Consider the following 14,652-nt stretch of genomic DNA (forward strand, 5'->3'; position numbering starts at 1 on the left):
ATTGTTGGTTCATAATGAAAAGGCAAACAATTTCATCGGTTCAACCTCGATAATTTTAGAAAGAAATAATAGCCTTTTAAGGTCGACATTCCAATAGGGGATCTAATAGAATGTAATTATTCTTGGAACAATAATGGAAAGTAAAGCAAATGATTTCCCAGGATACAAAAGCAGCATACAACACATAGCAACACGGGCATAAAAATTATTTTCTTTAATAGAGTTCTTACATGTTTATTTATTATCTTCAGGTCGAAATCATCATTCTCAGAGCTGGTAGGTCTATATATTACAGATGACCCAGACGAATTAGAGTTTGTTGAATGACAGCTGTTTTGTGAAGCCTCACTTAACGTAGACGCTGATTCGCTGGCAGTTACTTGGTTCCCATTATTAAAGCAGAGGCCATTTCCGTTGACATTGGAAGCACTTGAGTTCATGGAAGCGTTAACATTCGGAAGAATTATATCTCGGGCAGGCATTGGGCTCACCATTGCGACACTCACACTATCCCCTCTAACTATTTGTTTTTGCCGTGTAAGCGAGCCTTTCATGTCTTTGGTATCGAAGCTCTGACTCTGCATGATTTTGTCCTCGTTGACTGAGGCGGAACTCTGAGTTGTGTTTCTTGGCTTGGCTTGAGCGACTCCAGTGGCGGGGACACGTGTGTTTTTCTCCTTAATGGAGGATGTTTGTGCGATACTCGGGGTAGTCTTTGCGGTGCCTTTGACAGCAGCAGTAGGCTTTGGTATGCCAGTTCCAGGAGCCAAAGGACTTCCAGGAGTAGCAGCCTGAGGAATGCCAGACTGGACCATACTGGAAGCGCTAGGACAGGAGGAAGTGGAAGACTGCTGAAGGTGTTTGGCGGCGGGCGTAAGCGCTGCAACTTTGGTTATTTTCGATTGCTGTTCCTGCAAAGGTGCAAGGCATTGTTCTTTCAAGGAAGACGATGAACTCTGTAAGTCAAGTGTTAACTTAGATGTGTTTCTGGCATCTCTTGAATCTTTCTCTCGTTCTCTCGAGTCCTTATCTCGCTCTCTTCTGTTGGCAGAACGAGGAGAGCCTCTGCCAGGGTCACGTTCTTCACTGCGCCTGCTAGACCGCGGCGACTCTTTGTTCTCTTTACTGCCCCGTGAAAATCGTGATCTGCAAAGAAGTGAATTAATTGAATATTTTTGAGGTAAAATTATATGTAATATTTCAATCAAAGTGCTACTTCAACTCTGATTTTTTTAAATTAGAGAGTTTCACTCTTCTTATATATATTTATATCTGTTATAATATATATAGCCTCTTCAGGTACTATTAATTATTATTTTAAAATATGGTGGGGAAAAGACTAATACATGTATCCTGTTACTAAAAGTGTACATAATTGAATAATTAAATAATTAGAACCAATATTAACAGCAACACAAGCGAATGAATATTGACAGAATAGACAGAAACCAAAATAGACACTAACATTAATCAGTCAACGGTTAACAGTAAAAATGAGAAGTTCCTTAATTTTTTGAAGAGCCTCTAACAACGTGAAAATTTATTTTTTGTACAGAAAATCTCAGTTCTCTCAAGCGATAAGATTCACTTTCCACCCAGTGCAGTGGTATGTACGTGCATGAAACTAATGACACCCAAGACTTATAGAAGCAACACACATGACGTTTCAGATTAAGCTTAGTCTAATGGTAAGCACGCAAATATACATATTTATGATTCCATCTTTGCAAACTCAGGCATCCAAACATGATGATGTGTATAATATTCATCTACGCATCAATCCAAGCAATAAAACCCAAGCAAAGATCTTTGTTGTATCCAAGCAATAAAACTACACAAGATAGAAAGCAGACATGTTCAAGGTTGTGGTTAGGACACCAGGCACTTGATAGGCTTTGAGTGACTTGTTTTGACGTCAACGAGGCAGCAGGGCGCCACGGTATGGCAAGCATGAGTGGGTCGCGAACGCGTTCAGAATACGATACAAGGATCGCTTTCATGTATAATTAGCCTTCATATACTCACAGAGGTGAAGGTAAATGTATTGAATGATTTATTCTTATCGTTTGTACAGATTTGGTCCATTCAACTCGCTTGTTATGCCGCTAATGGAAACTAATTCACCCAGACGGGATTCACAACTGGCCTAGGTATTGAGTTTGACTAGTAAAAATCCTAACGTCGAAGCCTAATGGACATATATGGATTTGGATAATATCAGCGGATCCCAATACAAACCATCTGCCGTTTATCAAATATACTTTTGACGATCGTCGATTTAATCATTGCTTTGAATTAATATAAATGCATTTACAACATGATTTATTCATTTTACATTTGTATGTTGGAGACTAATTGAAGCGGGTCAAGCTTAATATTTTTTAGATTTTATGTGCTCTCAAGTTCTCTATTCAAACATGAAGCTTTAGCAGACGATGTGTGATTTGCATTAATTATTCAGAACGTATTTCATGGACAAACTTGAGACCATACGACCATGCCCAGAACCAAAAGAAAGGTAAAATATCTATGCACAGGCCCGATGCTACTTTTGTTGGAATAAATCTCACCTAACAGTAAATCACACACAGTGATATACAGGAATAACAGTTAATCTTCGGTAAATGAAATTTCAACAGTAAAAAACAAATAAAATGAAAAATAGAACTTAGAACACTGCAGTGAGTGAAAGAGAGCGCATTTTCTCGTCGATGAAAACGTGAAGTCACGGACAGACGGACGGACGGACAGGACGAGCACAATAGCGCTTATTTTTTCATAAATGAGAAAATACGCTAAAAAGTAATCTGGTGAAACGATTCTCTCTCTTAATAATGATATGATTTTGACATCAATTTACGAAAATAAATTGATGGGAAATCTAAAATAATATGCAAGAATAAAATACTGCCGCGGATAATACCTGATGCTTCTCTGTTGTTGCTGCTGCTGCTGCGCTGCTGCACAGACGTGAGTCTGATCGCTGCTGCTGCTGCTGCTCAGGGTGCTCACTGGGACACTGAAATTTAGGTTAGAAAATTCGGATGATTTTGAACATGAAATTTTTTTTTGTAGAAAACATTTACAATTAATTGCATTAGGCAATGGAAATTTTTTTGCGGGTGATATTGATGATATTAACTATTATTTGGAGTGGAACCTCAACAGTTATTTTGCCGATACATTTTGGATTATTTGACGGAGGGCGTTTTGAATTTAATGTTATATGACGTTTTAATTAACATTTACTGAATAAAATTAAGACTGTAGGGCTAAATTAAATGACAGTTTTACCATATCAGTGGTTGAAGAACGTTCTAGAAATTGCAAATCAATAATTATTTCGGCCTTATTGATCATTTCAAAACCCATCAAAAACTCGGAAAAGGTAAAATGCGTACATCAATTTAATCCAAATCAACATTTAATTTAAGGGGAATAATTAATAAGTCAATTCATTCAAAGAGCTAATTTACCGCTTATATCAAGCAACGTCAACATTTGACGTACTAATGAACCATCCAACGAGATATGAACTCAAGTACGGGAATATTGACGCAAATTACATTTACGGAAATTACGGAAATATATATTTAATAGATTAAATGTGATGTCTCTCGTTTCGGGGACAAAAAGATTCGCGCTATAAAAATACAAATTTTACTGAATTTTTGGTTCTTCACATATTGTCCGAATTTGCAATGCAGCGCAACAAACAAGTGGAGGAAGTCAAGATTAATTCTAAGGCTTATCATTATTTTATTTTTGCTGAATATTTCGAAATGAAGATTTAATTCATTTCACAAATTGAAATTCTGTAGGCAAGAAAATGCACGACACGAACTGACACTGAACCTCATAAAATGTGAAGAGAATTAAACTTCAAAACGACGATGAAACGTGAGACGGCAATTCAAGGAACTCGGATGTAATTGGCGGCTTTAAATGGCATCGTGAAATTAGGTCCTAATAAAAGGTCGGAGTAAAGAATGGCACGGGGCAACGACGAAATTTGTTCTGGGGGCAATCATGGACGAGGTCACATTAAACTTACAGTTAATGAGGTAAAATACTGTAAAATAAATTTATTCCGGTGGTCACGACGAGGCCGCATTAAACTGCAGTTAATTTAAAATATATTGTAAGTAACATTCACTCCAGGGGCAGTGGACGAGATCGCATTCAACTGCAGTTAAGGAGAGAGTTTGCTGCAATTAAAATGTACGTAGGGACGAAGTCGCACTGCAGTTAGTGAGATTACATGTACGTAACGTTTACGGGGGAACGAAGTCGCATTAAACTGCAGTTAATGAGAAAACATGTACGTAGCACTCACGTTGGGACGAAGTAGCATTAAACAGTTGTTAATGAGAGAAAATGTACGTAACATTTACGGGGAACGAAGTCGCATTAAACTGCAGTTAATGAGAGAACATGTACGTAACATTTACGTGGGAACGACGTCGCATTAAACTGCTGTTAATGAGAGAACATGTACGTAACATTTACGTGGGAACGAAGTCGCATTGAACTGCAGTAAATGAGAGAACATATATAATATACTGTACGTAACTCACACGCTACCTCATGAGGAACTTGGCGATGCAGGCAAAACATCGATAAAAAGTATTTTGAATCGACCAGTGAGTAATTTAAGTGTAAAAATCAAAAATCACTTCTGGTTTATATTTATTTGGAATTTAATTGCGAGCGTGGTCAGCGAGGTCAGGCTAGCGGTGTTGAAAATGAGGAAGGTCAAAAAAGGTTAGTAAAGATGAGTTCAACATTTTTCAAAGATCCTTCTGAAAATTTGTAATTATTAAAGATTTTTTTATTATTACATTATTGCAGTACGTCATGAGAAGATACAAAATGTAAAGTTCAGCTTTTAATATTTCGAATGCGCCGGTTCATTTTGACGTAAAATGTCCACTGAAACTCGCATTTCAATTTTAATGTGAACTGAGTATAATTCATTCATTTATCGAATAAAAATTAATTAGATATGGGAATAAAACAGTAAAGTTGAGTAAATTTGCAATATCTGGGCCGGCCGATCGAAACTTTGGACACGCCTGGATCGAGCGGATCTAAGAGACGACCATGCGAGTCGGCTCAGGCAGGATGCGACCAAGACCGTCGCGAGATAATAAAAAATATACTCAAATAAAATAGTTATATATATATATAACTATTTTATATATATATATAAAATATAACTCAAAAATATATAGAAATATAACTGCAGCGAGTGACAGAGAACGCATTTTCTCGTCGACGAAAACTTGAAGTCACGGACGCACAGACAGACAGATAGACGGACGGACGGACAGACGGACATGGCGAGCACAATAGCGCCTTTTTTCCATAAATGAGAAAATGCGCTAAAAATATCTAAAATTGAACCACCATCGAGTAAATTTAGCGACAGGCGAGGAATAATAATCGACTCCTCTATCTCCATTATTTTAAAACAAGTTTCAGATTTGGAGAGAATAGTATAAATTTAAATGATGGTTTACTATTATACAAAACAGACATATCATAATTCGAATTATGCATGGCCCAGAAAAACGATTGCACGGCCATATTACGGAGATTTTAGCACCAAATTTTCAAATCAACTGAAATGAAATATGAAGGAAAAAAGTCCAATACTTTTTTATACAATATAAGCCATTCTACCACAATCATTGAGTACGATACGTAAAAATGTATTAATAGAGGCGTGGCAGTTAAGGCGTCAATATTTTAATTTAACGTTGAAAGCAAAAAGGAACTAACGGGCTTGATTCTCTGAATCGATCCTAAACAGCCATAAAATCATTAAACATAATATATTCGATCAAGGTGAATGGATATTTGTCTACAAATATACTTATTTGTTTAAGTTCATATATTCATGTTTATCAATTACTCCATGAAATGCAAAATAACACAAAACTAAATGCAAAATTTAAAGATGTTTTTCCGTGAATTTAATTTACGTGTACCTCGAGATCCGAAAAGCGGCGCATAGCCAAATCGATACGGCGAATAAACAATTGCAAGTCACTGCATCCTGAAGCAGTTCAGAGCACCTCGATGCAGCTCGAACAAAAAAATAACGCGGATTAAAAAACGGAGCAAAAAACCGCTAATGAGGCTTTTCCGCCGCTCCCAAGTCCGCTTCTGCGGACACAGCGCGGACGGATAGCCAGCTGCTGAGAGCGGCCCGCGCTCCCTATATTGAACACAAAGAGCATCTTGGAAGATAATTCGTCAATTCTCAACAGGAAATCAGGCATCTATCGAAAAATTAGCCTGAACATCAGGGTAAAGTAGAATACATAAGAATAAGGAACATTTCACACTGAACTCCAGAAACACGCACAAAAATGTTGACGATATTGTTTAGCTCACACCCCGAACTGTAATGGCCTTTCTTAGGTATCATCATCATCAGAACAATTTGGGCTCGTCCAAATTCTTCGTAACGGTCGATGCATGTGCAACTGAGATCGCGAATTTGAATATTCTTAATTCAATACTAATCCAGTAGCAAAAAAAATTGCATAATCAAATATCAGGAGCAACTTTGCAAAATATGTAACTTATCCCACTAATACGGATATCAAACGGGAACATGAAAATCCACGAAACGCTGATATTAGAAAAGAGACGCCACAGTACTTAACAGATTTTATCAAATTAACAAACATAACTTTTTCGTCGAATCCAGTTAATAGAAAAAAACTGGCCTTAATTCTTCTACAACTTCGACAGTCTAGTCTAGTCGATGATGGCATTGCAAAGACATCTTTCTATGCTGGAACTCGCAGGAAACATAGATATGTTGCACGTTCGTGCGTTTTCCAACATGAAAATTAATATCACTTCGGAAATATTATATTATTAGTTCATTCGTTTAAACCACGAGCTACAATTTATTCTTTATTCAGAACCTAAATAAATTATCGAGAATTATCGAACGGTCCGCGTCCAATAAATGTCGCAAGGAATTGAGTCACAAGTTAACATGAATAATACTAAACAAAACATTCGGAGATATTAACGCTACCGTAAATAATTGGATCACGTTGTGAACAATGAAAATTTTGATGAGTCATCATTATCATTTAAATTACGAACGATAGCGGCATTCGTTAGAGTGCGAAAAAAAACACTGCTGCTTTCAACTGGCAATGCAATGAGTTGATAGCTCTGAACATTGACAATGAGAAGAAGCATTAACTACATCACATTTAATATTTTGTATGAAAATTATATGCTATATTTCAACATTCAATATGTAGAATACATGCTAATTCGTTTTCATTGGTAGAAAATGCAGGAAAAGTACAACGCAAACATAATACGTGAAATTTCTCGCGTGTTCTTATCCACGCACACGACATTCACGAGGCAATTAATTACAGTTATACCGCCCAGGGTGAAGCAATGCGCATGCGTAATCAGTCATGCGATTGGCTTTTGCCATTCAGACGTCGCAGTGTGACGGTAATTGGCACAGAGTGAGCTCGTTACGATAAACATTAGCAACAGGAAATAGAACGTTCAATGTAACGGTTATAATCTGCGTGATAAGTAGTTAGCTACAGGCGATCTCCTGAGGATCATCGGCGAAAAGTTATGCCTTCATCAAAGGAAAAGAAATCGGCGAGAAGTTATGTCTTCATCAAAGGAAAAGAATTGCGCGTAGCCGTTTGAGCGTATAGCTAACAGAAATTAGCGTAATCGAGATAAGTTTTTCCACAGAATTTTGATAAAAGTATCATGCATTGAGAATCAATAAAACAAATTCATTTCTTATACATGGGAAAAAATTAACTTTCTCGAGCACTTTATTTCGGGTTGTAGGTATAGAACAGAAAAACTTTAGGAGCGCTAGTACTTTTTTTTATTATCTGATATAACCGCAAAAATTAAAGGACGGATCTGTGACCCTAAAATTCGAGTCAGTGACGACCCTCGAAATAAAATTTGGGATCCTAATAAATTTCGAATGTTTTTCACATAAAAGGTAACTGGTAGATACTCCATCTCCCATTTTCGAATTTACAGAAGGCATCAATAAAAAAATCATTCTTCACTTGTAAGATACAAAATCCAGCAAAAAGCCGACAGTGAAACAGGGATTCCCGAACAATTTGAGTGAGTGCAGTGAGTCACACGTGAGGGTGACTCACATGACGTTACTGAAGCAATAGCAGTGAGTCACACGTTACTCATGACATTACTGAAGCAGTTTTCATACAATTTAAATGAGTGCAGTGAGTCACACGTTACTCATGACATTACTGAAGCAGTTTTCACACAATTTAAATGAGTGCAGTGAGTCACACGTTACTCATGACATTACTGAAGCAGTTTTCACACAATTTAAATGAGTGCAGTGAGTCACACGTGACTCATGACGTTACTGAAGCAATAGCGGCGAGTCTCACGTCCAGGATCAATAACAGCGAGAAGTAAGAAACTGCGACTGGGGATCGATTCCATGGCCCATATCGACCCAAGCCGGGAACTTGCCATTAGTATCGATTGAAGGAACTCTTAATTATTGCCAGCCATGCAGGTGAGGCGGGCGCTACAAGCGGCCGGAAAACACAAGAGGCAGCACATTATTAGAGTATATAGAAGGAATTAATCAATTTACCGTTGGTTAAAGTGCAAATCATTACCAAGAATTGAATGAGAAGGTAAAATTCTACCTGATAAATTACCGCAATTTAAAACGATTGCATAAACCAAGCTTAAACCACGTGTTCGAGTAAGTTAGTGTCCACATATTACGGAAGCCAGCTTGTTTTATGGAATGAGGCGTAACTGGGAATGCTGATTGCAGTGCAATCCTTGGTTCAGGTATAATTAAAAAAATCGCGTTGAATTCAGAATGAACCGCGTAACTTTCCACTATTTCTGAGGAACAATTTATTGATGGTTTTAACAATAAAATACTAACAACCTACAACATTAGGTTTCATGATTCCTCGCCTTTCTGAATGAGTTTTACAAACGATGGTGCTGTCACGTACGATTATTTTTCGCACGATGTTTGTGAATGGCCTACGCCGGTATCGCTGCTGAACGTCACGTTTCCGATCATAACAATAATTCATGGTAACGGAACAAAATAAGTCATGGTAACGGTACAAAATATGTCACGGTAACGATAGGAAATAAGTCATGGTAACGGTACAAAATAAGTAATGGTAACGGAATAAAATAAGTCATGGTAACGGAACAAAAGAAGTCATGGTAACGGTACAAAATAAGTAATGGTAACGGTACTAAATAAGTCACGGTAACGGTACAAAATAAGTCACGGTAACGGTACAATATAAGTCATGATATTAACGGTACTAAATAAGTCATGGTAACGGTACAAAATAAGTCACGGTAACGGTACAAAATAAGTGACAGTAACGGTACAATATAAGTCATGGTAACGGTACAAAATAAGTCACGGTAACGGTACAAAATAAGTCACGGTACCGGTACAATATAAGTCATGGTAACGGTACTAAATAAGTCACGGAAACTGTACAGAATAAGTCACGGTAACGGTACAAAATAAGTCACGGTAACGGTACAAAATAAAAGCTACACTTGCGGCCGACAACGGTACGTGTACATAAGAGTGCGGACCGTCGGTCCACCGCGGAAATGAATGCTCCGAGAACGTCCATCCATATGGCACACTCGTATGGCCTCCTTATGGCCCACTCGGATATCCTCCATACATGGCTCACACGTATTACTTCATGGCCCACTCACATATGACCCCCCTATATGGCACATTCGTATGGCCTCCTTATGGCCCATTCGTATGGCCTACTCATGGCCCACTCTCGTATGGCCTCCTTATGGTCCACTCATATGGCCTCCTTATGGCCCACTCGTATGGCCTCCTTATGGCCCACTCGTATGGCCTCCTTATGGTCCACTCATATGGCATCCTTATGGCCCACTCGTATGGCCTCCTTATGGCCCACTCGTATGGCCTACTCATGTCCCACTCGTGAAGTGAAGTTCTAGTTTGAAGTTAAAATATGAAGAGACTACCCCACAATGTTCTTAAATTGGCTATCAAAAGCATAACAAATAATGCAATGTTACAGGCGAACAAACCAAAAGATCAGAGAGAAAAGCGCAAATAAACAGATGAAGAAGGGTAATATGAGTATGGGTGAGCAAGGGTAATTATTCCATATACTGATACTCTAAACTTCAAAGTTCTAAGGTAAATGGTGATGCCTGTTATATTTAAGATAGAACCTCGATAGGAAAAATTTCCAGGGAAGGTTTCAAGGTTAATTATACAAGCAAGCATTCGCTCGTGAGAAGCAAGGTAGAAGGACTTCAATTAATGTATATTTATTCGATACATTTTGTTAATATATTCTACATTTCAAATACTTTGAAGGCATAGAATACACAAGATTGTGCCAACAATTTTTCAACGGTCTTTGATTTACGTCGCCAATTGAATTGTGTAATTTGACGATGAAAGGCATCGACTGAAGTCGATCACAAAATAAAAATCAGTGAATCAAGTCAATCTTGAAATGATAACTCAGTTAACCGTTCACTTCTATCACGGACCAGTTGGTCAATCCATCATAGTGCTATTCCTACACAAGTGATAAACTGATCGGAATTTGTCAAGCACAGCACGACATTGGTAGACAATGTGCCCGCATACGCAAATATATATACAAGTCCTTGTGCCATCGCCAGTATTCTACTTTCTTCTTCTTCATCTGCTTCTTCTTTATCTGCTTCTTCTTTATCTGCTTATTCTTTATCTGCTTCTTCTTCATCTGCTTCTTCTTTATGTGCTTCTTCTTCTTCTACTTTTTCTAGTAAGAATGCTTGACACTCAAGATCAACATCAATATTTATTAGTATTTTCCAGCTATTTATAATTGCTGTTACGTTGGTGTGCAGTACAAGAGCAAATATACACTAATGCAAACGCATCGTTGGAAGGATTCGCTATCTTCTTTGTTCTTTAACAAATAGTTCATGTTCCAAAAAAAATATTCACATGGTCGGAACCTAATGAAATTGAGTCGGAAGATATTGAGAAAAGAAGATTAACAAAACAATTGACTGAAAACTGCAGAGCAACGATAAAATAGAATTGACTTTTTAGCGCATTTTCTCATTTATGGAAAAAAGGAGCTATTGTGATCGTCATGTCCGTCTGTCTGTCCGTCCGTCTGTCCGTGACTTCACGTTTTCATGAAGTCACGACGAGAAACTGCGCTCACTGTCACTCACTGCAGTGAGTACTAAGTTATATTTTTTGAAACAGTTTGTCACGCTAGGTGTTTTTCCCATTGAAAAAATGGCAACTGAAATCTGAGGATACAACAGATACACACTGAGAGAAATGGGTGGGTCTGGATGACCCACTTTGATGAGTCAACCGCGTCCGAAAATCGATGCACTTTTTTGATTCCCTTGTCCCATTTGTGGGTCATACTGACCTAATAAATTTCAAGCATGACTCACTTGGGGCGTTAAATCACTCTGACGCCCAGATGCTAACTACGTATCCATGCTACGGGTGGCGTCATAAGGGATTTGACGTCACAAGTGAGTCATGCCTGGAATTGAATGGGTCAGTATAACCCACAAATGGGGCAAGTGAGTCAAAAAAAGTGCATCGATATTCGGACGCGGTTGACTCATCAAAGTGGGTCATCCAGACCATACCATTTCTCTCAGTGCAAAACAAATTTTGGTGAACCATGATTCAAATCAAAACCATAACCTTAACTAATAAATATAATTCGTTCCAAATTAGTGAGAAAAGCTTTCCATCAGTTAATTACAGCTATGATCATTTACAACTGCAGTCAAGGTACGTTTTTACTTTGAGTTTCTAAGAGCGAAGACCATTCAAGAAAAGACAGGGAAGGACCTATTAAGTGCATGATTCACCAACGAACTCACGTTAATGAAAGGCTTTCTTCAGATAATCATAAGAGATCTGCGATGCAGTCGTCTCATAAAAACAATCCCTATGTAATTTCTCGGAAGAAATTCTATCGCTCGGGTATGATACACCTATAATCTGAGCATCCTTCAGCTTTACGAAGCTCTTTATTCAATTTAGAGTCACCGGGACGAACATGAGAAATCTTAACCTAAGGTGGAAAATTGTTCGGTTGTTGACTACGAAAGAAATTTCCTTTTGTAGGGAATTTGCTATGTTCTGAAGACATTATTTGTAACGTTTTAATGAGGAATAATTTTAGACGTAATACATATGACTGAGTTGATAATCTATGTACGTCGTTTTTCCCACATGAACATTACTTAGAATTAACAAGGAAATTATTTAGTTAAAAATATGAATGCAATTCCAGACTCTAGCTTGCATCATTATTAAAAATTTATCGACCAAAATAATAAATTACGATGTTCTACGAATTTAGGACGGAGATACCTCAATCTTTTAATAAATTCTTTCAATTAGTAAGAGGATTAGTACTTATTATTATTTAATTAATTTCCTTCGTACAAAGAACAAAATCTTCAACGAGAATCAATTTCAGTTAATAACAAATATAAGCGATGACGACCGAGTAATTCTGAGTGAAAGTTTCAACGCTAGAGCAGCACAAGAGATGACAATAATTATGGCTGAGAGACGACGTCAAGCGACGGACCGAAGATGAAACGCGACGTTCGAGTCGTGCAGTCAGCCGAAGCCTCAGCTCACACACGCAGCGCTGCATGGCTATCTACATCCGCGACTTACTAGGCAAAATGAAAACGTTGAAATAATGTTGATTAGGCGTTTTTCTAACGTTCAGCTCTCACACACAGCGCTGCATGGATATCTACAGCCGCGACCCACCAGGCAAAATGAAAACGTTGAAATAACGTCAATTAAACGTTGTTCTAACTTCGTAATAAACGATATTTCATCGTCATTTGACTTGTGGAAATCATTCCACTCCAGGAGAAAACGAATTTGGACAAATTTCAACAGTCGAGATGCTATTAAATTTCGCCGATCAATAAAAACGCAAATGAATGCACATCACTCTTGACATTAGAGAAAATAACGCCCACTAAATCAGTGCAAAGTGAGAAACACGTATGAAATGATGAGTTTTTAATCTCTGGGGATACAAAATCGGAAAATGATGTTCAACACTCCGTACGCACATACAAGAATCGTCAATTTCATTCGCATCTTCAGTTACTTTCAAAATACAAATGCTCAACTGTAAGAATATAGTAGAATATTTAGCAGAGATATTGGCAGGATTGGGTTGAAGTAAGATGAAACGATTCAACGGCCTCAACATGGATTCCTTGTTCAAAAATACATGAAAACCGAGCAATCTGCCGCAATCATTTCTGAAACCCACAGTAAACCCTTAAAATTTTGCAGAAATACCTTGGCTCGAACCGATGACCGACAGGTTTGGATCTTGTAATTTGTACCACACTCTACAAAAGAAGTAAATTGAAATCCTGAGTAACATAAGGAGTAAAAAATCATGCATAACCGCATTTTCTTTCTAGAATATAACGTACAATTTCACAGTCATATAACACACTGAGTATGCCGACACGCGCTATGAATCGCATTCGATAAAAACGTAATAGAGGGCCACGCCGTAATGCAGACTGCAGCTCCCGAGCGTAGCACCGTTGTTTGACCGCAGTGTTGCGGTCGCAAGGAAAGGCCTGAGGGAGAACACAATTATCCCCCAAGCGTGTTGTCCATAATTAAGGCTTCATATCTCGCAGCTTGTACCGATCTCCAAACTCCAGTGAAATGATACGCAAGTCCTTTATTAAGGTACAAATGATTTGTATTGGTGCTCAGAAATTATCGTGTTCTATAACTTGAATTCAACTTTTGTTCTGACGTGAAGGTCGAAAAGTGTTTTTTTTTTTAAAGTTGATTATGAAAACAGAGGTATTTAACCATTGTGAACTAGACAAATGATGTACTAGTTTTAAAAACCACTTACATTTGGGCCGGTAATTAAAATTGAATTAATAATAGGAATGTTTGATCGACACATCCATAATTTACAAAATTTGGCTGCAATTATTCTGCAGAGATTATTTACTGACGCAAATAAACATTCCGCGTATATCAAGATATAAATACGGTGCGTCAGCGCATCATGAAAACTATATTTATGTAAATGTATTAAAAAATAATACAAGCACCGCACGCAAAAATTGGCTAGCGAGTCCATAGATAAAAAATGCACGATAAGTTTCAATTTATCTAAAAGTCTTCTGGTATCGAAAGCAAAAAAAAGTCAGTAAATTTCTTTCAAAGTGAATCAATTGAATCTGAAGTATCTGGGCAGGCTAAGCAAATTTTACCTCGCTTTAACTGCCTTATCCTCAGTCAATTAAAACAAACGTATATAAAGCTGCAGTTTGAATAAATTGAGTATGGCCTAATTATATTGCATAGTAACTAAACCAACTAAGTAATTACGTACGTTGTAATTACGCTATAGCTAATAGCGCATTCATGTAATTTGTTACATAATTAGTAATTATTGTAATTAAGCAAAGATAAGACGAGAGAATGATCGGGTATCGACGGAAAATTCAAGGACTACTAAAGAAGGAACGGGATTTTTTAGGAACAAA

The 14,652-nt window shown here is 37.6% G+C and overlaps 1 protein-coding gene across 1 annotated transcript in view; it reads right to left on the reverse strand.

Moving 5' to 3' along the window:
- The window catches only part of LOC108664515 (neuron navigator 2), a 68,717-nt gene that overhangs the window by 45,199 nt on the left and 8,866 nt on the right, over nucleotides 1-14,652 (reverse strand). Inside the window, exons 4-5 of the mRNA XM_047884929.1 lie at nucleotides 2,924-3,019; nucleotides 231-1,146 (exon numbers count right to left, since the gene is read on the reverse strand). Of these exons, the coding sequence (XP_047740885.1) occupies nucleotides 231-1,146; nucleotides 2,924-3,019 (1,012 nt within the window). The remainder of the gene's footprint in view (nucleotides 1-230; nucleotides 1,147-2,923; nucleotides 3,020-14,652) is intronic.

The sequence above is a fragment of the Hyalella azteca genome, unplaced genomic scaffold, assembly GCF_000764305.2.
Source record: "Hyalella azteca isolate HAZT.00-mixed unplaced genomic scaffold, Hazt_2.0.2 contig2030, whole genome shotgun sequence".
NCBI classification, from domain to species: Eukaryota; Metazoa; Arthropoda; class Malacostraca; order Amphipoda; family Hyalellidae; genus Hyalella; species Hyalella azteca.